Source organism: Centropristis striata, chromosome 7 (genome assembly GCF_030273125.1).
Source record: "Centropristis striata isolate RG_2023a ecotype Rhode Island chromosome 7, C.striata_1.0, whole genome shotgun sequence".
Classification (NCBI taxonomy): domain Eukaryota; kingdom Metazoa; phylum Chordata; class Actinopteri; order Perciformes; family Serranidae; genus Centropristis; species Centropristis striata.
This window is the reverse complement of record NC_081523.1, coordinates 23326150-23353450: the sequence shown is the minus strand read 5'-3', so window position 1 is coordinate 23353450 and position 27301 is coordinate 23326150. Positions and strand designations below refer to the sequence as shown.

Below are 27301 nucleotides of genomic sequence, written 5' to 3'. Positions count from 1 at the left end.
ATCAGTTGATTATTTTTTCAATTAGTTAGTACAAAGAACTTTCATGTTGTGTTGATTTTGGTGGCCCCTGTGGAAAATAGCACTAGTGTTTGCAACTGCCAGACTCCCTTTAGAAAAACACTCAGCTGCAGCAGGGTGGGACAGTCTGCCACGCTCAGTACTGGTTCTGGTTGTCCCTCGCCTCCTTTTCCTCAAACGGGTCCAGCAACACGGCCTGGGCTTCAGTCACTGTGGTGTCAGCTTTAGCTGTGAACTCGGTCGTACAAACACAGAAGGACCGCAGTGCCTCGCTGCAGCTACATTTATCTTTTATCCCACTGATGTCAATGTAAAGTTTGTCCTGGATCCTCCCAATCACAAACTTGTCCCATCTGGATCAGCAGGGGACCAGCGGAACAGTGTGATGAAGCTCTGCTCCTTACCAGAGCTGGGCACGGCAGACTACACCTCCCACCTTAGCTCCAGATTTGCGCCTGTGCACAGTGCGCTGGTCTCTGCCGGAAGCCCCTCTGGAGTCTGAGCAGAAGGACATTCTGGTGAACCTGCGTATTATTAAAGGTTTTGTAGGACTCGGATCCGGGGACAGGCATTAAGAGTAACTATGTAGAAATAGTAAATCTACTCACTCGTGGTCTTGTTTGCTTATGTAGGTTATATAAAGGCATGAGACTTTCTCACAAACCAATAAAATTTCCCATTAGTGGTTTTAATTAACGCAATATTTAGTCTTAAGTTGTCAGAAAATAGTAAAAATGTCATCACAATCTCCCACAGCCAAACTCATGACTTGAAAGTTCTCTTCAAGCTGATTGATTTGTCTATAAACACTCCAAAAATCCTCAAAGATAGAATATTTACAATGATGTGAAACAAAGAAAAGCAGAAAATCCTCACACTTGAGAAGCCAGAAGCAGCAAATGTTTTATATTTTTTTCTTGACAAATTACTTACACAAATCTTCCAAGTGCAAATTAAAAGCTGAACTCTTAAGTAATAAACACACCCTTGCTCATATTCATAAAGTGCACTCAGGGGGGTTTGCTGCTGCAGCTTTATAGCTAGCTTATGTGAGCAACCTTAGATTCTGTATTGCTGTATAACTGACATTGCTAGATAAATAATAATATATTGCAGATATTTTCATGATAGTATCAAATGACAGTGAAAACTGTCACAATGCGAAAGGGGTGACTGACACGAATCACTGCAGTATTTCGGTGTAATTTGTATCCACTTTGTATTATATCCAGCATTAGAGCTTTGAAATAGGTGCTTTTCACTTATATGAAAATGCCTTTGACTAACCAGCACCTTATATTTGAAAGGAAAAATGCTAAGAAAAAACAAAACACTTCTGTTTTTTTTAGCTGTGAGTGGTGCCTATGATGACTAACTCGACAAGCTTCAGTCCTTGTAGCAGACAAGACAACCCTCAACAGACAACAGGCATAAATCTTGCATCTTTCCTTCGGGAATGATTGGAGCTGAAGTTTCTAAATATTGCATGACTGTCCTGGTGAGGGTGGGGTGATTACAGGTGTCTACTATCACAACAAAAGAAAAAAATTGGGACAGCATTGAAAGAGCCTTTGTTTCAGTTCAGACAGCACACTGAGTCATATTCGAACCTGTTTACATGTCTTCCTGTCTGTTTCCTGATAATGTGGGTCAGAGAAAATCCATCAGGGCGGAGAGAAAAAGAGGCAGAGAGAAAATAGTATCCCTTATTCCACATGTGGCTGTCAGCTTGTGTGCTCTTTCCTACTATCACAGTCTGTAATGCCTCTTATTAGCTCCCAGTCCTAGCTATCCTGCTATATTTTGTTTGCAGCTTTAGCAACCGTGTCGGTTCCCCTGTAGCCTGTCTGATGGGAGCAGAACACTCCGGTCTTTGTTTAGAGCCTGTGCTATGAATTATAGATACAGGAAGCCGCTCTGATATGTCACTTTCTTATCCTTGGCAGAACACACACACAAGAGAATGCTGCACGCACGCACGCACGCAGGCACACACACACACTCGCTTACAAAAAGCTATACATTTTGATGTAAATGTTTATAAATCAAATTCATGTGCATGGAAGCAGACAAATACAAACCAACACACACAGACACACAGACACACAGACACACACACACACACACACACACACACACACACACACACACACACACACACACACGCACGCATTCACAGAAAAACATCAGGTGGCATCCTGGGAAAGTGTTCTTTTTTATTCTGGAGGCTTTTCAGAGTCGCCCACAGCGCTTCAGATACATACACCCCTGTAAATCTACTCTGCCTTTACTGCAGTTGTCAGATCCAAATTCACTACAAGCACACAGACATGCATGTGTAGGCTGTTATTGACTCTCACCCCAGAACGAGAACAGCCACACTTGCAGTATAATAATCATATTGTCACATCAGCCTATAGGGATAAGCATGTGCTATCTTGTTTTATACTGTTCTGTCTTTTTTTATCTTCACAACAGAAGAAAATCACACACTTTCTCAGCAGTTGGTTTTCACACATATTTTCACAAACTGGGATAGGGCCCATGGTATGTTTTGGTATCTGCTGAGATGTTAATTGGTCACTGCTCATTCTGTTGCTCCTCTGCCACACTGCTTTACTGTCTTGTCTTGTGTGTGGGTGTTAGCCCGCATGTGTGTGTGTTGCTGGAAGCTACACAGTGCATGTTAAAAGGGAAATTTTGGTTTTATGCAACTTAGGTCTTTATTTTTTGTTATCTTGTTAAACATTGTACTCATCAAGGTAATTGCTGATATGGCGACATTGTTAAAAATAAGTCAGAAGGTGCGAGAATAATGAGCGATCACATGATCAGACAGGTGTTAAACAAAGCCCCAGGTTAGCCAGATGTTTTCGAGTGAGAAAAGAAACATGAACTGTAAGATTTATTTTGCAACTAACCATTGTTTTCCTGATTCATTAGTCAGTGAACCAACTTGGTGGATTATCTTCTTGAGTATCTTCTCATATTTTACAAAGAAAAACATCAACTACTCCATCAACTACTTTTACTTGACAAATTACTGAAACCATTAACCCTCTGACCCCAATCAGTTTCAGGGAGACGTTTTATTCCTTTCATATTTTACTCACTTAGGCCTAATTTTTCTGTGTAATATCAAAGTTCTGCACATCCATTCAAAACAGCACAATTATAGCCACAACCTCTCTTGTCCTCTCATCTGTGCTCTGTGTAAAAAAGTCTGAAGTTCAGTTGACATTTTACTGAATTATGTCTCAACTGGCTCAGCTGAGTTATTCATGGCTTCCTGGCTGCACTAAGGAGCGTAGACATTAGTGGTGGAAACAATTTTCTTTTTTTGCAGAAGACACATCAGTGATTTTGATTAAATATCATTACAGTGTGTTTCTATAAGAAATGGTGTTATTAACCTTATCGATTTATCAACTAGTCCTTAAAGTTGTAAAGATTATTTCTCAAACTGTCTGTTTTCACATTTTCCAAAATAATGTTCTGGTAAAACTTTGACCCACTGTAGTCATGGGTTATTGCAGACATTTCACATGCACTCACTTTCTTTGTACATCTGTTTTTTTTAATGATCTACCAAAACATTTGGCTTGTTTACATCCTCTCTGATGGACTGACTGCTTAAGTCTCTACGCCCCATCAGACTTGAAGCCTGAAGCAATGTCTCTGTCTTCTCAGATTTCATCAGTTGCTTTTATTATTAGTGAACATGTTGTTATCACGACTGGCCAAAACTACAAAAATAAGACCAAAGCTGTAACACAGTGATGTTCACCTTTAAGGAGGACCTCCAGAAAGTGTATACCTGCATGTTAGATCATTCAGTCTATATTTGGGAACAAGAGGAACACACTCCTGAAAGCCTGGACTGGATGAACTTAGACTCAACTTCATGATGTCAGCAGGTGTCTAATATGGAGCATCTCCAAAGATAATAATTTGTGGGAGATGATAAATGTGTCTGGAAAAGCACCCTGGGGAATTTTCTGGGAATACAGATACATGTTTTGGTTTAAAGTGCCAAAACCACGAGGTATGAAATCTCAAACAAAGCAGCTGTGAGTCCATAATAGGAAGCTCAATCCTGAAAGCAACTCAGGGCCTCCACAGCTCTGACAAGTCCGACTCTTTCTTAATTTCTCTTCTTAATATGGCATCTGGCTGTTGTGCATGATCACAAATATTTATTGGAGCATGGTAGACCAGTAGAATAATAGATAAATTCTTAAATTTAATGATGTTCTCTTTAATGTCTGTACAAATTGAGTAATGGTAAGTGTTGCTTACTGTGGCAGCAGTAATATTCTAAGGCCATTAGCCCGCCATGATCTGCTACTGCACTGCGACTGTTTTCTAAATGATATAGGAGGAGCGCGAGGAGAACGGAGGAGTAAGCACTTTTGTTATCATCTCCTTGTCAGATCCTCGCAACCACAGCCCTCTATTACACTGCTAATAATAGAGACAGCAGGCTTTATCGCTCGGAGCACTATCACAGTAGTAAAGAGACGGGGAATGAAAGAGAGGTTGCCATGCGATATTGACAAAACTCATATTGTGATTCTTTTTTCCCCAGAATATTTTGAAGAAGAAAAGAAACAGACAGGCAGGTAGAGAGAGATGTTGTTGTTGAAAGTCCAAAAAGCAAGTTGGTATGAATGTTTGATTGGCACCCTAAAGAGGAAACATAGCCTGGGACAAAAGAATGTGTCTGTGTGTTCAGTGTGTGTGTACAGTCTTTGTAGTGTGTAGCTGAACATGTGTGGGTGGAGCCAGGTTCTCTCCTGGTTTGAGCTGTATCCAGTAGTGTCAGTCTGGTTGAGATGGAGTCCAATCAAACAAGAAAAAAAACGAGTGCAGATCGGAGCAGATAGCTTTGCAGCATCAAGGCCCCCCACAGTATCAAAGCCTGATTCCATATCTGGTGTAGCCTTGATGGGAGGGCAGGCCAGATAGGCAGAGAATACTGTATCTGGGTGGTGATGAAGAAATATGTTTGGTCAAAACAAAGCTTTGGGGATGAGAGATGGCTGCAGATGCATGCTTGGAAGGAAGGAAAAGCTCCTTGTTTGTTGTGGTTTCATTTCTTTTTCTTCAGACGTTAGCTGACATCTTGATGTGAAAGAGGCTGAGCAGGAGGCTGTTTGTTTAGCTATGTGAGGAGTTCTTGAAGTTTGGCCTATTTGTGGAGCTGGAAAAGTCATTTTGAGGCAACTGAGAGCTCAGTAACATATTTTCTTGTGTTTTGTTTTAGGCATTGTGTCAAACGCTTGCCTGATTTAAATTTAACATTTAAGCCTCCAAGTCCATTATGTGTTTGACATTTATTTTCGTGCACAACAAAGTTTAACAAGAATTTATGAGCCTATTTTTAATGGCTGGGATTATGCAGTGATGTTTCCTTGGGTTATTCTACAACTTTGATCACTCGCATGAGCTCTTTTTCTGTATTGTTTGGAGCAAAAACTCCCACAGAACTTGTATCAGTGTTTGTACTTCTGCACTGTCAGAACAGTTCTGCAGAGTCTGTGCAGAGGCAAGATATGAAGGCTTTGAACATGCACACACACACTCGCACATAAAATCTGTCTGTCTCACTGCAACACATACACATGCAAACACTGTCCATCTCCCTTTTCCTTATTCAGACACACACATCCACACACACTGATGCAGCCCCTTGTGGTCATATATTCTCTTTGCCGTGTCAGTATGTGTTGGCTGACGTGTCTTTGAATGCTCTGCACTGTGTGTGCGTGTGTGTGTGCGTCTGTGTGCGTCTGTGTGCGTGCGTCTGCATCAGTGTGTGTGCAAAGAGGAAGCATAAGTGTGCATACATGATCACCTAAAAGTGCTACTGAACAGAATGCGCCTGTGTTTATGTCTGAATTCTCATCTGTATATTTGAGAGTGCCTTTCAGAAAGTTTTGCTTGTCAGTTATAAATAATAGAGAGCGCTGAATCCAAAAGTGAAATCAGTCAAACTGTCAGTCACGTCTTTGATGGTTTGGTCTTTTAAACACTGAAAACCAATTAGGTGGGTCAGGGGCCTGGGGAGCACGACAAAAAATAACTCAGCGCCACTGTTCTGTCATCAGCAGCTTCAATCAACACTCAGGGACAGCTAACACACTCTTTATTTCTCAAACACACGCACATGAAAGAGGTTTATGCACACATTGAGGAGCTACAACAGCACAGAACAGTTTAGTTATCTGGGTGGTTATGTGGCTGTGTTTCCATTCAGCTGTCAAGTGAATTACTTTTGAAGTGTAACAAAGTAAAATGTAAATTAGATTTCAATCAGCTGGGTTTAGTCATTTAAGTAAATGTCCCAATGGCACTCGGTGTGGCTGAAAATATCTATGAACAAAATCAAGAAACACATTCACGAATGGTTTGATATGGTGCTGTTTGTGTCTGCTTTTCAAAACAAAACAATACATGTATTCGATACCCTAATGCACAATTGATCGGCTGTGCTTTCACGATGGGCACCCAATACCAACGGCACAGCTGACATTTCTGTCAGGGAGTCAGATAATGTTTTTTCTTTTTCTTTTGCTGCAATATTTCAGAATATCAGGAGGCAATTTCAACTTTCACGCAGTGAGACTGAACTGTTTATGAAGCCTATCATTTTAGCTCGCATTATCCTGGGTTTTTCTTTTTTTGCACAACTTTTCAATAATAACATTAATCTTACGTAACGATTTGTATGAACGTACTTGGAGCCAATTGTGTGTCTGAATGCATTCATTGCTACTTTTTCAGATTGCCACAAAAAAGTGACTGTGACAAAGAATGTTGAACAAAAGACAACTGTGCAGATTTACTGAGCATTCATTTTTATTTTAATAGGGAAATGCTTTCCACACTTTTAATTCTGCAGTATATATTTTAGTGCCACAGAATATCATAGACAGAGAATATTGGAGTGAGGTGTTTATAGCTGATGATTATGGAACCTATTCAGTATTAAAGTTGTTCATGTGTGATCAGGTTAAGACCGGCTCAGACACGACTACAGAACCATCTTTATGCCTCAGTGCTGGCAACAGACCTGGCTGCAGGCATCATGATTCACCCATCAGTATGCTCCAACTCTCATGAATGCAATATCTCAGGATCACCTTGATCTTGATGGAATTTCATCAATTTGGCACAGATGTCCACTTGGACTCAAGAATGAACTGATTAATGCCTAAAATAAAGTTATATATATATATATATATAAAAGAATGAACTGATTAGATTTTGGACGTCAAAGGCCACAAAAACACTATTTTGGCCTTAAATCAAGAATTCATACTCTAGTCATGACAATATTTTGTATAAAGCATAAAATGATAAAGTGATACATTTTGTATGTAAAACTTTACTGTAACTGTATCATAATGTTCTGCAAAAACACTTTTCGTTATTCAAAGCCATAACTTGGTTGTTTTAATATTTCACATTTATTGGATGCTAGTCTTGCATAACCAGACCTATCTCCACAGTGCTGTGTCAGCGACCAGAAAGGTCTCGCTGCACCCACTATCATTCTGGGATAAGGGAAAAATGATGACTGTTTGGATCTTCTGAACTGCAGGGTTGAAGATGTGGGTTAAGCATCCATGTTTCAGAATTTGTAGCTTCTTTGCAGCAACATCCACATTTGAAGCATTGTCTATTGTCATGGCTACAATGTTGTGTTCTATCCTTCTTGTTCCTTGGTAGTCCACCATAAGCTCATTGGTTTTGCTGATTTTGAGCTTCTGGTGATTGTTGCTGTATCTTGTGACAAAGCCCTCTATCAGTCCTGTTAAAATTGCGAGGACAGCATGTTTCTCACTGGAATCATACATGCCAATATAGTGACAATTTCCATTTTGCAAAAAAAATAAATGCACCTAATACCTTTTATTACATTTCTTTAAAGTCTTTATACACATAAACATGGATGTTGATGTCAAGTGCAACTTGACTGGTTGGTGAAGACATAAAACTGCATGGCAGCTTTTCTACAACCCTGAGTACAAAAGACCCAGCTAGAAAAAAAAGTACAAAGACAACACATGTTCAAACTTAGAAACTTTTGTTTTTGTAAATATATTCTGTTATTTAGGTCTTACACAGTGTTCCAACTTTATGGAAATGTGGGTTATAGTTTATCACTGCTGAGCAGCTGAGATATCAGTGGCTTTTTCATTTTCTTATTGAGCTGTTTACCTTTTTCTGTTTTGCTGCTATATTTAAAGAGGGAAAATGTTTTCTGACGTCCACTGAAGATAGTCATCTGAAGCTTTTCAACACTGGACTCCCGGGAGAATCCCAGGCTCCCACTTTGCATTCGGAAAACCAAAAATTCTTTCATTTTTGTGTCTGATAAATGACGTTGGAATCTTGATGTTATAATCTGCACTATGTTAACTTGTGTCTCATAAGTTGTCTTCGGGGTGAGCTGGGTGAAATCCCAGCAGGTTGCATGATAAGGCCTCCAGCCTCCAGACAAAAGCCGCCGAACCGGCTACGCTCTGAGCTGCTGAGATAGCAGTGGCCTTTCTCCTCTTTCCTCAAGCTGTGTCAGTTTGACCATTCAGCCAGCCAAATGTGCCAACCTCATCAAGGTGCTCAGCTTTGCCCTTTTCAATAATTCATCCCCAAATTTACAGGGAGGAGTCGCGGGTTTGTCTAACAGCTTGCCATACAGGGGAGTGTTCCTTCTAATTGCAGCGACATGCAGTCCCTATCGGTCAATGCTAAATGCCATTAGAGTAGCGGCCAAATAGCATGTGCTGGTTGAGGCTAAGTCACAGATTGAGATTGGCGGTGTAAACTGTGGCCGACCTGACAGGGATGAATATGATTACAAGTGCAACACTCAGAGCCAGACACACTTTACAAACACGAGCCATTCACTCGTGCTCATTCATACAAATACGAGCCTGTGAGCATGCATATTTCTAAATGTCGCCTCTCTCTTTCTTCTTTTCTCCCCATTTTGTCTCTTTCTCTCACATATTCCTTATTGTGAGTTTGTTTATTCACACACACACAAAAAGCACACAAATTCTAATGAACCTAGGCATTTTGAGCCCCTGCGCTGCCTTCTTCATCCCCAGCTCTAACTAATGCAACACTTTAATAGCCACTGGTATCCTCCTGGAGCTAATTAGAGATTACACAAGTGTGCACACACATAGACACACAAAATGCTTGCGCGTCTATACATGCAAACTGCACCCATAGTGCCGTGGAGAGGTATAATTACAAAGTCTAATTCCTGTATCGTTTTACATTATTTATGAAGTAGTGTTGCGAGTGTCACACTGACCTTCCTCTAATGATGCTACACACACTTCGCACACACATACACCCACTCTGATGTTGTGCGTGCATCACGTGCACACACAATACACGCACACAAACACGCAGCTGTTGTCCCATCATTCCCCTTAGTGATCTGAATTCATCCCCACATTTAGAAGCAACTTTAAAAACCTTCCAAGTTGCTCCCAGCTGTGACTTGGTGGCGGTTCAACAGCTTGAAGGTTGCATTCATTTTCAGTTTGAATAATGTGATGTTGAGAGCCAAATAAAAGCGACACTGTCACATTAAAGACAACTAACTTATTGTTTAAGAGGGCCATTGGCACTGCTTTTAACATTAGCATTGTGTATTTGATGAGAATGGTGAAGGACAACCATTTAAGATACGTGACAGTGCTGATGATTGAGGCATTGATAGAGCTATACTACTGTAGAGAGACTCTATACAACTGGTTCTAGCTTGGCTGTTAGAGTGATTGCCAGTGGCAGAGATTATGCACTGCAGTATGACATTTTTTCCTTAAATCTGTGTTATTTTCCTACACAAACTGTTTTGTTCGTACCATTTGTTAGTATGCAATAGCACAGAAGGAACAATACTGGAGATGACAGCTTGTCAGATAGGCCAGAACATGCCAGTGGTGGTGGGTGTAGAGAAATAATCTTCATTGTTCTAAGTCTAGTACAAGTGTCAGAACCCACTTGTTTACGTAGGCGTCTTCTGCTTCGATGTTTCAGAGGCTTTGGCCCCATCATACACATATATAAGCGTGTGTGTGCACAACAAAGTAGCAACACACACATACTAATACGCTCTTTCTACAACACATGCCATAAAAAGATAATATCGGAGCTCTCGCACACCTTTGCTCACAAATATCCTGCTAATGCATCCTGCAGGTGATGTTGATCCCATCCTGTAGTCAGACCAGCTGGACTCTGCGTAATGTAAAACAGCTGGGATTTGAATTCGCCGACAGCTGTGAGAGAAAATCTGCTGAAAAACAAAGGTTAACAGAGGTAAATGTCACACGCTCCAACTCACCGAGGCAATATTTTTCTAATTTTAGGTACAGTGGGATTTTTTTTCATCTTTGTCTGAGAAGTAATCCCAGAGATGTAAAAGTCTGTGCTATAATTATTTCATATTACCATTTTAAACACAATCTGTAAGGTGCAAAATAAGCATGGAGAGAAGGCTCAAGTACTCAAGTTCCTCATGCAGGATGGAGGAAGAGCAAAAGCAAGACAAATAGAGGAAGAAAAGTGTGAAAGCCCTGCAAAACTTCACCCAAACAACATTTTTTGGAACCGATCTTGTTTCTCCTGCATTTGCATGGTTTTTCTCTGTGCGTGCTGTTTTCCTTCCAACCCCAAATGTTACATATTGGGAATACTCCTGCTGTTGCCCTTGACCAAGGAAGTTAAGTTGGGTCACTTGGTGCTGCGCTGCAAGTGCCTGCTGCTTCTAATTAGTCAGAATGGGTCAAATGAAGAGGACGAATTTCCCCGCGGAGAAGTTTATCATATCCAGTATTACTTAAAGCTACGGAGTCCTGAATGATTTCACACATCTTATAAACTTTAATTTAAGTCTCTTTATATTAAGAGATGTTCCAGGCAAACTCTCAGCCAGGAATCTTTCGTAGCAGTAAGATATAGATAGATTGCCCTGGCTGATGTTTCTGGCATGTCTGTACATATTTAGATGCCTTCTGCTAACCAAATCTCACTTGGGCGTAGTCATTTTAATATGCAGAAATGTGTTTCTCCGTCATGCTTCAGCACTCCACCCTCATCCTCCTTCCAAACATACTTCTATGCAGTTTTGCAACCTCGAAGCACGTAATAAGTTAGTATAGTGTGTACGTGATTCCTTGGTCACCAATTGAAAAAATCTGGGGAAATTCATGTCTGCTTATCGCACCTGCTGAACCTGAGAGAACAATGGACAAAGAGCCAAACAAAGAGTTTGCATGTCTTTTCACGCCGCATAGTTCTTGATACATCTCTCTCTCTCTCTCTCTCTCTCTCTTTCTCTGTCTCTCTCTCCGTCCTGTTGCAGATGTTGTGTAAATCTGATTCGCAGGAATGTTTTTCCGACATATTTTTTTTAATCTTGTGACGTGACTCATTGCACAATCTAGGTTAACCGCTCTACAACAATAAGCGCCATCTCAATTTGGCAATGATTAGTCTTGTCTCAGAGTGATAAACACGACAGTTGGCCGAGAAGTGACAGGAGTGAAGCGTGGGAAACGAATAGATGATTGATGGTTCTCAAACAGTTGGTGAGAGATAGAAATATTATGATTGTTTCCGTGACCGTGAAAAACAAAAGCACATTCAGCGAGATAGTTGGGTTTTTTTTTTCTCCAAAAAAAGAAAAAGAATAGAAGATATCCAACCTTGACGCTATCATCATTTATGCCTTAAAATCACTTTGGCAATAATGCACTTCATATGCATTACCTTTGTCTGACTGGATAGGATTTAGACGTTTTCAGCATCTTATTTGAATAAGCTGTCAGTTTGTTGTAAGCTTCCCCGGTCTCTATTTACTGGTCTGGTTCTTCTTGACAGTTTTCATAAAGTATTTTTTACAATTATGTCCATTAAGCACATTTTTTCTTTCCAGCTGAAGCGCCATAGGAAAATGACTCTGGTCTAAACCAGACTTTTGTTTGGGGTTGATAAACCTGTGTGTGTGCATTTATATCCGTGTGTGTGCTTGCTTGAGTATGCATGTCAGCCTCATTGTGACTGCCACGGGGCTGATAGCAGAGAGTGGGGCTGACAGTAGCTTCTCCTTAGCCTTGCCTGTAGACCTGGGAAGCCTTGATAAGACACCCAGACTCTGAAGCCTCTGAAAAGACACATCGGTGTGGAGAGCAGAATGAAGAGATAGAGTAGTGAGAAGGAAGAAGACAAGAAGAAGGGGAGGAAGGTTGGGGTAGGGATGGGGAGAAAAAAAAAATATATAAATCCTCCTCTGCCTTTTGGCAGTGGCTCCCAACGAAGTTTTCTCTCTCTGCCATTACGTCAAAAATCCCCACAATCCTTTTAGTCACAGCAGGGATGGGAGAAGCCCTCAAAGGGAGACAGACACACACACACACACACACACCACCTTTTTAGGGTTCGTCTTTGTCACCAATGGTTTGTAACTTAGTTAATTCTGTCTGAAGGCATTTTTCAGACTTGCCAGCGGCTGTGTTGCTCATACATGTTTTAAATTTCTCAAAGTTGTCCTGAATATCCCAAATTAGGTGTCTGTAGCTTTTAGGCTGAGGTTTTGGTTTGCATACCTGAAACATGGACTAGACTTCATTATGAACAGAGGCATTGCTAAAAGTTTTAAAGTTTAAAACTGGCACCCCACTGTACTCCTGCAGGTAAATGGCGAAGTTCAGCTTGGAATTGCATTTTCAGTGCGGCTCTTAAGTCGACAGAAGTCATCCATTTTTGAGAGAGACTGCACGCAGCCTCGATTTTAAAACATGGAAAAACCTTTCACGGCCCTTTTACGAAGTTTGCAAGATGATAAGCTTCCTTCAGCAGAAAGCATTTTGACCTGAGATGGCAAAAGCGTGGCTTAAAAAACAACTCCATCGTTTCAGGAGGCTCGGCAGAGGCAATGCTTCTACTGTCTCTGACATCTCGGAGGCTATCACGACTTGAGTGTGAAGACAGGAAGGGTTAAAGGTGGTGATGATGCGTGCCTGTGTGTTAGTATGTGTATGTGTGAGTGTGGACGGGTCTAAAAGTGGTGTGTTTTGTATATATGAGCGTGTGTGTGCTTTCAGGTTAGAAAAACATGGGTTGATGGATGGATGGAGCAGCCGGGGCAGGGGGAGAGGCAGTAAAGGGGCTGACAATGAAGACGAGAGACACTGGGTATGTTTTGATTTGGTCATGAAAGACTAAAGGATAGCTGTGGAATCTGGATGACACCTGAAGCTTCTTTTCCACCTCTTTTTTTCTCTCTCTTTGCTTGGGCTTCGTTTACTTTTTCACACTTCAAGGATAAAGTACAATCAAAGCTTTCATATCAGTTTTTTCCCCTCTGTGAGATGTTGAAAGAGAGGCAAAGAATCTAGGCTACTGCACTGGGATGAGTGAGATCTGTGATGTTATTCTGCAAGGTTGGATTTTATTTGAGGAATGCATTGCTTTATAGCAACCAGATATTATGTCTATTGCTATGGCAAAAATGTGACTGTTCTTAATATGAGCTAAGTAAAGTATGCAGATTGGGTTCACTGGAAGGTTGTGTAAAGTGGTTGAAATCATTATCACAGTATGAACAAGAATATTATTTTTCCAAAATTAATTTATATCACAATATCTTGACCTTGAAAATGGCATTCAATGAACCAGTCTCATCACTACATGTATTTAGATTTTTTAAATAGCTTTCAATTGAATTCAGGATCTTCCTTAGCAAATGTGTTGAAATTGTTGGTGTTCAAATTATTGTTTTAATGAGCACTTTAGGACCTTCCTGTCCATGTTGGCTTAAAATTCCAATATGAATTTGTTGAATTCAATTTTATGACAACTGTATTAAATTGTGTGATATGATCGAAAACAGTGTTGAGATATTTGTCTTAAACTTTGTCTTAAAGATTATCTTGCTTCACCGCAATGCTTTTGATCAGACAATGTTTTATAGAGTCAAATAAATAATTAAAACCAAATTTATCAGAAAATGAGCACTTTGACAAACACCAGTGAAGGGAATGGCCTAAATGACAGAAACCATCTTTGGATAAAAAAATATTTGATGTCTTTTTCTTTGATGTGTACTTGGATTTCATTAGTTTGGCACATCTGCTATGGAGGAGGCAGGATTTATGACCTATACTGCAGCCAGCCACCAGAGGGCGATCAATATGTTTTTGGCTTCACTTTTGGGTAGCTGTCTTGAGATATCTGTGGTGGAGACACTGCATTGGAAGATGGATAATCTGCTGTTTGGTCAAGAAATAGCTACACTATGTAACTCCTTCTAAAACCAATATGTACAACTGTTCCTTTAATCTCACTAGAAGTCAGTGTGATTTCTTGCTTTCGCACCGGTGGCCGACTTAGACACCTGAGATATATCACAGGCTAATAAGAGGTGATTGTTTCACATGTGACTGAACCTCACAGCACAGACTGAGCTCATTATGCTGTAAGTCAGTGTTCACAGTGCCAGTAATGCTCCTGTCTGCATGGTTCATTTATTATTTAATCCTATTTGCAGCCATACTGACATACTGTACAGGTGTTTAAGTAGAGGAGGGCAGCACTGTATAGGATTACTTAATTCATTCATTCCAACTATGAGCAGAAAATGATACTTTGTTGAAAAAGGCATATTATACTTTTTAATCACAGCAATGTAAGTCACCACACTCTACTAATGGGTTGTAGCTGTAAGTCAGTCTAGTATATTGCACATAAATCACATGTGTAGTGTTACTTCTTTATAGTTCTGTGTGTCAATTTGACAATTTTGGTGTCTGGGTAGTCATTTGATTTGAATTAACTCAGACATTATTCTGGTTAGACATGTGGTTCCCTCTACAAATCTGCTTCAAGTAATTAAATACAAATAATTAAAAATAACAAAGGATACGATTGGGAGTAAATTCCATTTTTTAATACCTAAACCTAAAATTGAAATTCAACACTGAATATTAAGAGAAAATTGGATGAAAAATAAGCTAAATTCTGAGGGGAAATCAGACTTTTTTCTTTTCCAGTGGAAAAGTTGGACTAATTTCACAGTTTATTGCATTTTTAATAACTCATAACTCAGAGTGACAAAAGGGTTGATATGCAGCAGAATAGCAGCATTCTCCAATTTTTTTCTTGTTATTTGCTTTTTTGTGACTGTACTTTAAAATACTTGGGAAAAAACACTTTATATTCGTGGATTAGTTTTTGGATAGTCATTGTTAAAGGTACAGTTCCTCAAACTAATGATAAGGCCCATTTGGAAAAGAAACTTGCTATAGCATGTAGACGTCCACCGAGAAGTGTGGGCTCTATATCAGTCCTGTAAAGCTAAACTTCCCTCTATTCTTTTATCTCATGTTTGACCTTTCCTCTTAGTTAAGGTTAAAGTAAAACCGGTGTCAAGGGATACATTTCTGGGGGGAAAAAGATGAAATTGTGACTCCAGAGATTTTCTGGTGTAAAATGATTCTCCCGTAAGGTTAATGTGGCTGCAGTAAGCTTGAGTTCACAGAGGTTTGACTCATATTCCTTTCTTTATAGAATGAAGCACAGCTCATTAGCCGAGAGCACATTGTTCAGTCTGAGTGCCTCCTGGCCAAAGTCAGCTCAGAGTGTGTAGGTAATAATAACCCTGCCAACCTTTAGATAATCAGCTTTCCCCCAAGAGTCCAAGAAAGAGAAAGACAAGGTGTCACTAGCATACAGATGGAAAAAAGACCACGTATTGTATCACTTGGTGGGGAACCATATTATTTAATAACAGCAGGGGAGCGAGAAAGAGAAAGAAGAAATTGATGTATAGGTTTCCCATGGTTTTCTTTTCTTTGTCAGATTAAGATGGCATGACGTTTAATGAATTAGATTCAAGCCAAGATCAAAATAGTTCAGTTTCTTGTAAGTTTGCATTATGATCATGCAGAATACAAGTATAAGTGCTGAAGAAGGAATACTCTCCCTAATGTTAATGGGCCAGTGTGATGGCAGGTCTCTTCCCAATTAAAACATTTAGAAAGGTTAAAAGATTTTGTTAAGGGAGGGTCAGAAACATTGAGACAGAAGTGTGTAAAAGTCACAAGAGAAGTTAAGAGGTTAGAAAAGTTCATTTCTCCCTTATGGAAGTGTCCTATTACAGGTAGCTTTCCTAATTAGAAACTTCTTCACGATAAGTCTTGGTTAAACAGTTAGAGTTGGGATATTTCTGCATCCTTATGACAGGTAATTTCACTAATTAGGCCCCCAAAATCTAAAGGTTAAAAACACTTCAGTGGAAATTCTGACTTTAAGATTAGGACATGAAGAGGTGAAGGGCAGGCTAATGGTACAGGAATTTGTTGCACACAATGTCCACACGCATTTGAAGAATTAGCTTGAAAATCCCTAATCGCAGTTTTCCCTCAGAGGCTTTGTTTGACTACTTTGGTCTTTTTGTGTGTGTGTTAAAATCATTCGCTGCTGCAAAAGGGCTAATTAATCTTTTCTGCAGAACTTGCTTCTTGATCTTTGACTTTTAAATCTGAACGGACAGAAAGGAGCCCCAGCCACTACATTATACCCAGCATGTTTTCCAAGTTAAATAAACATCAAATCATCCTCTGAAGTGCATTCTTGGTGCATTTTAAGGAGCTTATTATAAATAAACTTTTGGATTTATAGCTTTAGTGTGACCTGCCCTGCCAGCAGGTTGACTTCTTTAGAAGCCAGTTCATTGTTCTCTACACTGTCCTGCTGGGTCTCCTTACCCTTTAGCATCGGGCTAATTAGGAGGAGGGAAGTCTGGCTTTGTTGATGCGGGTGGTACTGGTACTTATGATATTAGAAAAAAAAGGACCAATATACGGCAGGGCAACAACTCTCATTCTCTTTTAACTACTATAAAGAAGCCCAGTCAGGCTTCTTTCTGAGAAGCAGGGGGCAGTGGGAGTACAGGAGAGTGACAGAGTTGGTGGAAGCCAAGAGAATGAAAGAGAGATTGAAATAAATACGAGTACGGACTGACAGAGAGGTAACTCCGTCTTGCACATTCCCTGTCAGAGACATTCAGGATGCCTTAATAGTGAATTTTATACCGTACATCGATTTTTATCTTTCCCTAAATTGAGTCCATCTTTTCCCCACCACTTATCTCTAACTCTGGTCTTTGCCTGCCTTTTAGACTGTGAAATGGAGAGTGGTAATTTCCCCCGCTTCTCTCTGTATGTTAATGAAGCGCTAATCTGTTCCTGAGCGAGTGCCTTAATGAGGGCGACGTGCCCCTCGCTCAGCCGGCTAGCTCCCGTTAAGCTACCATTATGGAAATAGCTCGGTACCGCGCATCATCCTGGGACCGGACTGAAATGTATGCCTTATTTCCACTTTTAAAGCTTTCTTCTCCCTCCTTAACAAGGCTGGGTGTTCCTCTGAGGGAGCGAGCAGTAGATAAACAAACATGGTAATGACGAGCACGGGGAGAGGCTTCACACACTTTGAGGTCTAGTCGTTTTCAGATGCTGGATGTTGGTTGGGCTAAATAGGCCACATAGGACAGATTGTTAGAGATAGAGAGCCAAGTATCTGCTTTCTCAGATAGACACCCAAGACAGTTGCTTTAATATTTATCAACATTATTGTGTGCATATTGTATTTTGTTTTATGCTTTATGCTTCTCAAAGTCTCTGACTGAGTAAAATATGTAGGCTGAGAAATTGAATTAACAGGGATTATTGACATTATTTTCCGCCAAATTAGTGCACCCCATTGATCATGTCACATCCTCCTATCCAAAACGCCTGCTGATGACGATAATACTCAGTTGGAATTAGAGAAACACCCTAACCAGATTAAAAAGTAGGAACAGATGCTGCTCGGAGCCGAACACGTTTTCAAAGACTTGTATCAAAGGATATTATGGCTTTATTCATTTTGCATGTATCTAGGCCAGCCCAGCCCTTGCCACTCCCACAGACCACATATGAAGGGTGGTGTGGTGGGTGACTATGAAATGGATTAACTTCTCTCGCTTGCTTCACTCACGATATTGCTCATCTTTAGGCTTCTCTCTTTGTCCCATTTCCCATTTCCCATCCTCCTTCCCGCTCTGTCTTTGTTTGTTTCCCCAGTATTTAATCAGGGCTCAATACTAACTTTGAAAAGTAGTCACAGCAAGGTTTCAGCTTTTGGTTGCCGACACTGAAAATATAGTCGCCATTTTTAGTCACCTTATATTTTGAACAATGAAGATACTTTGTAGTTATACATCTGTTTAATAATGAAATTGAAAGTTTTAGTAGGGCTGGGCAATATAGAGAAAATCAAATATCATAATATGTTTTACCCAATACCTCCATATCGATATTGCAACAATATTAAAGGGTTGAATAACAAAATATTTACACAATGAGATTTTTGATGAATAATAAATAAATAATCAGTAGTCATGTGGCTATAATGACTAAGTGGGTAAAGGGAAATAATAAATCAACTAGAACACTCAGGTAAGTTTAGAAAATAACGTAACTTTACTGTAAAGCAAACAGAACTGACCATATAATGATATCAGAAATCTAAGGCGATATCTAGTCTAATATTACGATATCAATATAATATCAATATGTTGCCCACCCCTAGTTTGTAGTATAATATAATATTATAGTATATTTATAATTCCTTGTCCAGCTCAAACCAGAATACATCACCCCCAGGACTTCAGAAATGTCCCTTTTGTTTTTTGTAAGATCTTTTTTTTTTGCATTTCATGCTTTGTTTGACAGTGTAGGGCTCACAGCTTCCACAAGGTTAATTTGGATTAAAGACTGAATGCAGTGAGATTTGTGTCAACAAATTCTCTCCATGCTTCAAGATGGAGGTCGTTCTTTGTCCCCCTCCAAACAAAGACAAACGACCCCCACCCCCACAGGTATCTGGAGATACCTAAAGGCGTCTCATTGGCTGATACCAACAGGATATACAACTTCCAGGTTGAGACACAAAAGTGTCCTGCAGCCACCCCTTCTCCCTCTTCTCTTCTCAACTCCCTGAGGAACAGCATGCCTGCTGTCCTGGTCTGATCTTCCAGGAGGAAGACCAGGCCATTCCCCTCTGTCTCCAGCTCTAAGGGAAGGCCGGTGAAAACCCAAACCAAGTGGGCCCACCACGACGCTTCTAAGTTTCCTGCCTGTGATCTATACTGGACATAATCACAGAGACCCTCACCAAGCTTCTGGAGCCAACAGCAACCAACGCTACAACCACCAAAACCCAACCAGGAACCAGATTCTTCCTCAAAAGGAGTGCTGCTTTCCCCTTTCAACTCTGGACTCTGTGGTATAGTACTGGGCAGTTAGTAAGCAAGAACAAGTGTGTTAAGCTTTAATCAATGGTGTGATCTGTTGTGTGTTTAAGTATATTTGTTGGGATATTTTGTGTAGCTAGATCACTTGAAGTTGTATGATTAATGTTGCTCTACATATCTCAAGTTGTACATGTAATTTAACTATAACTCCTTTGATTTGCTCACACACTAATCCACATGAAATATACTTTAATTTGGCTTCCTACAACACATAGACCTTCAAGACCGCATGGTCTATTGTTCTTCAAGAACAAAAGGGCTTCCGCCATTTTGATTTATTTAAATGACCGCCTTTCGGCCGCCATTTTGTTACACATTCCTTCTCGACCACATTTCCCCTGTAAATAATCTTTTAGATTAGTTATTGTGTGTTCTGTTTGCTTTGCTTTATTTAGAATAAATATGTTTTTGGATTGATATGCTTCTCCCTTTAATGTTGCACATGAATGAGTGATTTGCTAACCTCTGCTATGGAAAGAACTCAAACTTCCTTCAACCGTTACTAAATATTAATAAGGTAATTTGATTATAATTATATTCATAATTAATAATCCATGTTCCAAATTGATAATTTGTTAACTTTATGAGACTGATTAACTATGATTTGCTATCTTTTCCTATTCCTAAGTGAATAGGTGGTGCCCCTGAGTAACTTTAATTCATTTAAAGTATTAAATATAAATTTAGTCAATTTCTGATAGCAAAATTGATCTAAATTAGTTTTACCTCTAAATATTTTGGTACCCCTCCTGGAGGCAATGTGTATCTGAAGCAGATACCCCTACAACAGTGACAGAGAGAATGAAAGGGAAAGACAGGTTGGAAGACAAGCAGCAAAGGGCCGAATTCAAACCTAGGTCCGCTGTAACAAGGACTCAGCCTTAGTGGTACCAGTGATCCACTGGGACTCCCCCTTTTTAATTTTTTGTTCTGGCTCACATGGTTATTTGTCAGTCCAATAAATTGTCACATTTGTTGTGATGTTGACCGGTAAGTCGAACTTTTCACCCCACAGTAAAACAAATGAATTTGCTTCACCATTATCTCTGACAGATGTCTGTGCACGAGTCAATAAACAAGCAAATGTGCAGCCTTGTCTGGTTCTGGTTCTGAGTGTAACAGCAATATTTAGATCAGTAATGCAACAAATATGCAACAATTATTATTTTTATTATTATTATTATTATTAAAATATCTATGTTTTGGGGTGCATATTTTTCTGTTCTGCTTATGGTTACCAATGGCAGCCTGCCAACTGTTGAGCCCTGATTTAATGTTCTGTTCTGTATTTATATGCTGTAATTTCTCAGCTGTGAGTCATTGTAAGTAAATGTTGAAAAAGGAGGTCAGGTGCGAACAAGTATTTCTGCAGTTATCTAACTTACCCTCCACAGACACTGCCTGATGCTGAAAGATGAGATTACGCTCATGTTAAGCTGGCATTGAGCTGACTCTCTTATCTCAAGCAACTTCCCGTCAATGCACGCCTTTTTGTAAATCTTATAGTCATAAGCACCGCAGCAATAAAACAGCATGAATGAGTATAATACACCGGTAGGAGCTTAAGAGGTGCAAGGTTTTTTTGGGGAAAGAAATGAGTGAAAGTAAAGTAATGATGTGCGAAAAATGAGTGGGGAGTTTGGAGAAATGTGGGAGAGAGGTGTATCAAAAAGAAAAAAAAAACTTCTTGCACTCTGCTGCTCACATTACACAAATTCACCACAGGGGCTGGAACCTCAGGATTCCTCTTAAGATGATGAAAAGATGTCTGAGCCTTGTCTCAGATGAGTCTTTAAGGGTGTGCTTGGATTTAAAGACTCTCTGGAGGCTTTTGTTACAAGTTTTCAAGTTCATACATCAATGAAATAGTCATGAACCGCGCCAGTTTGTCAGATTAAGATTGTCAAGCTTAGGTGGTTGGAGGACTGGTTTGATGTAGGCAGAGCTTAATGGCTTGCACGGCTTCCTACCTCCACCCCATATGGAGATGTTTAAAAAAAGTCCCCTGCATGTATTTCCTTTTATTACGAGTAGTTATCAGTCATGCATCATGCACTGGGCTTCAAAAGGTGAATTTAGCTTTATTGTAAGGAACAGAATTAAAACGTGCTGCAATAGGAAATGCAGAATGAAGATGTATTATATATACAGTGGTTTGGGACGTCGTTGATGTCAAACATCAATAAGTATCTCAGAGTCCTCGAAGAGATGAAGTGAAGTGCCCCAGATTCACTTATTAAAAATTTACAAACTGTTTTGTACATGGCATGGTGTGTGTCAGTCTCTTCTTGCTGCCTTTGGCTCAGCTTTGAGCGATGCTGGCTGGATGTGTAATGAAACCTGGCTTATACATGAAGTTGGATCTAAGAACAGTTATTAGTCGAGAAAATGACCAAGCAAAAAGATCTGCCAACCTAAACTAACACAGTGGTGTTTTTGTAAGGTAAAATTCTTGTGACAGAAAGCTTGACGTGATTGATTTCTGTCATAATCTCCAGGCACCAGAAATACTTATTGACATGAGGCAATGGCAATACATCAAATCAATGAGAGAGGCACTTATTCCTCTTATATTGGTTTAGGCTTATTGACTAAGGCCGTGGAGGAACCAGCGACCGCAGCATATGGCTGATGACGCATTGCAGACGTGCCGACTAGAAGGCTGATCAGAACCAGACTGTTTCTATTCGACACTGACCACAGTAGGGAGAGAGGAGGATAGAGGGGTTGCGAAGCTGTCATATTTCCCCCGGGAAGAGAGGGAGAGATTCCCATGTGGTTGAATAATAATGTGGCTCTACCCCACCAGAGAGAAGTTTGAGGGAGCGCGGCACAGAGGGAGGAGAAGAATTGGTCATAGAACATTTGTCATAGAAGTTCAGAAGTGTCACTTGCACCACAGAAAGCACTCGATGCTTCAGTGCGTGCATGTGTGCATGCAGGCTTTTTGTGCTTCATGCTTGCATGTTTCGTGTTTTTCATTACAGTTGGGGCTGCTAAGCAGCGAGAGGATAGCATGAAGGATGTGGTGGTGGTGCGGTAGTCCCAGTCATCGTCGGTTAACTCACAGAGGCCACTGACGAGCACAGATGTTACCATGCTGCCTCAGAAGAACCGCGAATGCACGCACTGCAAGATCTGAACCACATTTTGCCCAAATTGTAGCTTGACACTGAATAACAATATATTCAAAAGTGTGGAAGCAATGAGTATTTTTTTCTACTGACTTTGGTGGTTTGTTTATGAATATCCAGTGGAAACCCAGAGTCTCATCACTAGCTAACAAATGTCTCTTTTAGCTTGTATTTATCTTGGTGTCAAATCCACACACCCACAAGCTGCAGCTTTGACTCATTAAGGAAGTGCTGAAAGTCAATTCAGAGGTTCCTTTGCTTTCCAATGAAGTCATTACACAAAAATCTGAAGGATTCAGATAATCTGCCATGATACCATTTGTCACAGGTCCTGGAGTTCGATGGCAGCTTTGGTGTTTAAACAGCGGTTCTGTAACTTTACTTTTTTATCACGAAGAGCTTTGGAAATTGACGTCACACAATCCCAGCAGTTAAATCTGGGTAAATCCAAGATAAAATTACAAACATTGCAACCTGAGTGAGCTAATGTACATACAAGTTAGCACACTGATTACATTACACTGCTTGTTGCTTATACAAACATTCACTGAAGTGACACTTACCAGTGACGACTAAACACTTTTAGCCTATTCATCAAAAATCCAGATTTTGTCCATTTCTAACCCTACAGACTCTTCTAGGCTTTTTAAAGCCTCTCCAGAGTAGAACGAGGGAAAGTTGATCAGGTAATTGTAGATGTCTGGATAATGCTGATCTGATTGTTGCATAGACTGTATAAATAATTGACGTAGTGACCGTGACATCACCGATTGGTTTGTTGACTGCCCGTTTGAGGCATTGAGACCAGCGTTACACTTGTCGCCATCTTGTGTTGCCATCTTTTTTTCGGACACGGGGAGCAGACCATATTTGGACTGTGGAGGAGCAAGATGAATATGACAATACTGAATACACACCTCTCTACATCGGCAACCTGACTGTGTCTCTGCTAATTCATGTTAGCATTAACTGGGATGTTAATTTTGGCTAGCAAAAAAACAAAACAATGTGTCTATTAGTCCAACCAAATGCTGAAAAAGACATTTTTAATGAACAAAATGTAAAACAAAAAACAATAAAAATGTCATTAAGTGAAAATACAGTTTGAAAGGATAAAAGTTATGAGAGCAAACAGGTTAACATCCTTTTTAATTGCTTTGCTGCTCTTCTGATGAAGGCTCGCCTTGTTAATAACCTGTCAATCAAAGGTAGCCACGCCCCAAATCATACAATTCTTTATCTTCTATTTTCTCCTAAATGGGGCCATTATTTACAATTAGCATCATATTGTCTTAAATATTGTCCTAAAACAATTTCTGAGGTAATAAATCAAGTGAGAAGTTTTCTCATTTTGTATTGAAATGAATGGACAAGAGTGCTTTTGCAGTCGCCATCAGCACCCCCTACTGGAATTTTTGGCAGAATGCAGTTTAAGGCACTTCCTGGTTTGCCTCACTGCTCAGACCCAGAGGTGTCCGCCTGGATCATTGTCTGTTTCAATACTCATGAAGATCACCCTGGGGACATTACGGTCAGTAATGTTTAATCTATCAAATTTTGCAAGATAGTGTTCAATGCCCTTCAAATTAAAGAGTGCAATGAACTCTGACTGCTTCATTTTGCATTCTTAATTTATTAAATCATGTGGCATCTGTCCAGATTGATAAGTATTCACTTTGGGCCAGTTGCAGTAAAGAGAATAGCTTTCTTTTACTCATGTGGACTGTTATGTATGTTTAACAAATGAATAACTGTGTTGTACTTCCTATGGGAACTCAATGTGGATTGTTCACTAGTTTGTTCTTCATTGCATGAGGGACAATAGATCTACTTTGACAGCTGGTCTTACTTTGGGAGTACAGTTTTGTTGTTATCAATTCCTTTTGGCGTTATATTTTATGTAACTCTTGTTCTTTCTGATTTATCATAACAATCATTGAATTTGATGTCCAAATCGGAAGCTAAAAAACTTCAAAGACCAACTGCTGTCTTCAGCCTTTTTTGAAAGTATGTGTAGTTTGCTTCATAGCTGTGCAACTCGTTGTACATGCATACAGTAGTGAGGGCAGAAGAGAACATACTTGATAAAGGCTGCATGTTTTAAGGCTGAACTACTTGTGCTGGCTGACAGAGAACTTGAAAGAGAAAAGAGGAAGACAGAGAATGTGAAAGAGCGAGACCTTGGATGTACTTTGGTTGCCTTTTCCTAAAACGCACAGCACAAATCAAACACTTAAAAGTGCCGTGTGTGCACATGTTAAAAAGAAATACGGCAAATAACACTCTTACAAACTAAATTAGAATAACTAATGACTAACTTTAACTCATATGCCTCTCTGGATATTTATGCGTTGTCTACAATCCTTTCAGCACAGTGCCATTAGTTCTGACACAACGCATGTTGAGCGAAAAAACCATGCCAGATAAAATAAGCAGGACAGAATATTTTATTAAAAGAACAGTAAATGGCATTCAAATGTTTATTTCTGTACAGTCCCTGAGTGGTGGCCTTGACTATTATTTATGAATTAACTGCTAAAAATGCCTAAAAATCCCTTTATGACACCACAGGAGGGCCATCAAAGTGGAACAGCTGAACTTGCATCAAAGTGCATTTAACTTAGCAAAAGCTTGATTGCGGGATGATAAAAGTCATATTTATTCAGTAATGCTTCTGATTGCAACCGAGTTTGTTGAGCTCAGCTAAATTAGCCCGACCCAGAGCACTCTCATGTACCTCAGCCAACTGAAGAGTGAGGCTGCGTGTTAACTATGGTCAATTTATTTAATCTCTTAGTAATTTAGTTTTCCTGATAAGTTGGTAAGTTATACACGCCATGTGTCTTTTTCAGCTGTTAGTGGTCTCTTTATCAAAACACTAACAAAAGATGGCAGTTTGGTGATGTTTTGAAGCAGCATGGGATCATGGGAGTTGTTGTCCTCACCTTTGTTCCCTTTATTGCAGTCAGCTTCTCCCAAGTTCGAATCCTTTCAGTATTCATTGCTCAGGAGCGGAATTATCCATAGAGGATTTCCTCCTCTTTAACTCATAAAGACGCGAAAACACAGAACAAAGCATTTTCAAGTCATAAATCAGTTTCTTTGACGTTGTTCGATAGACACAGGACGTCCCAGGAGGGGTGCAAGCTGAGCTGCCGCTAACGTTTGCTCAGCTTGTTTCGTCTGATGACTAAAATCCTTCATCCAGTTCAAGTATTGGTTCAAAACCACCAAGATCTATATGAAAAAAAACTGGCTTAAAACTGGATAATAAAAATCAATTCATTTAAGCGTCTTGCAGACAGACACATTGCTGATGCATACGCAAAAGGAGATGTGATGCCATTGACAAGCAACTAAATTCATATGACAGATTTCTCCAGGTTTGACATGTGTTAAAAACATTTGGGATAACGTCAGTACACAACTCAACAATATAAACAACATAGATCTAGTTTATTGTAGACATTTTGACATTGAAAAGTTACATATTATCCCTTTAAGAAGTTACTTAATCAGATAGTGACTCTGACCATCCTTGTGTTTTTCATTGTAGGCCACAAAAAGCTCTGTGGGAGTCAGCTTCTCAGAAATAAGGCTCTGAATGCAATGTGTGTTTGTGTGTGTTTGTGTGTATTTGTGTGTTCGGGCATGTCTGTAGTGAGACTGTGTTTGTATCTGCATCTGTGCTTCAGTGTCTTTCTGTCATTCTAGTTCAGTGAGTGGGCCCACTGGGTTCGGACAATTCCAGGCTTTGTGCGTATATCCTGCTGCCATGCTGCGTACTGTACTGAAAGGGGCTCTGGGGAGCGAGGCGTGTGAAAATACCACCCTTGCCCACCTAGAGACCGTCAGCTGTGTGTGTGTGACGGACACAGAGAGAAAAAAAGAAGTGCTTGGATGTGTGTGTGGGGGTGCATTCATGGGTGTAGGGTGGGAAGTGGTGGGTGAAAGAGGACACTCCACACGGAAACAACCACTCTCTGTGTTGGACAGTACAGACAGATTCTTTATTATTCTATTATTTCATTAGCTGAGGAACCTAATGACCTGACGAATGACCCCAGCAGAGGCCACTCTGTTCTCTCAGACTCAGCACCACTGTCGCTGCCTGCCTGTCTGTCTGTCCGTCTATTCCTCTTTGTGTGTGTCCTCCGCTGTACCCTTTCATCATCCTGTACAATCTGTAAATGCCTTAAAACCATTTTCACAGCAGACAATTTCACATAGCCTGAAATACACAGGTGTAACCATCATGGCGGCATTACATTTAGGTTGGCCAGTTCCAGGGCTTTTTTTATTTTGTGCGTTTTTTTATTATTTTTTATTTATTCAAAATTTAAATTTTCTTCTATATATTCATGGCATTTGTAGTTTGTATATTGTTTGTCTATTTATTTTAAATAATAGCTGTAATAAGTATAACGATACCTATTGAAGCCTAACATTAGCTACAATTATATAAAAAACATAAATATATATGCAATATATACGTAAGACAAAAGCTTGTGAGTACAAGAGATAAACATCATGGGATATTACATGTAATATATTATTATCTTACATAATGTTGCTTGTATGTTGTTTTTGATGACATATGTAGTAATTATTATTTGAATAAAAGCTGTTATGCATGTGTGAGCCATCACTAATTAGACAACACAAACTGTTGTTTTCACATATAAACACTCTTAATGAGCCTGATGAAGTCCTGAATGAAAAGTGTTACTCTTATCAGCGGTAAAGGCTTCGCACATACTCACGG

General features: G+C 39.8%; 1 protein-coding gene across 2 annotated transcripts in view; it reads left to right on the top strand.

Moving 5' to 3' along the window:
* commd10 (COMM domain containing 10) overlaps positions 1–27301 on the top strand; it is a 63847-nt gene that overhangs the window by 20841 nt on the left and 15705 nt on the right. The window contains exon 6 of one of the 2 annotated variants that reach the window (XM_059337208.1): positions 10246–10365. The exons of the other annotated variant lie outside the window; for it this stretch is intronic. Coding sequence (XP_059193191.1) covers positions 10246–10365 — 120 coding nt within the window. The remainder of the gene's footprint in view (positions 1–10245; positions 10366–27301) is intronic. 2 annotated transcript variants of the gene reach the window in all.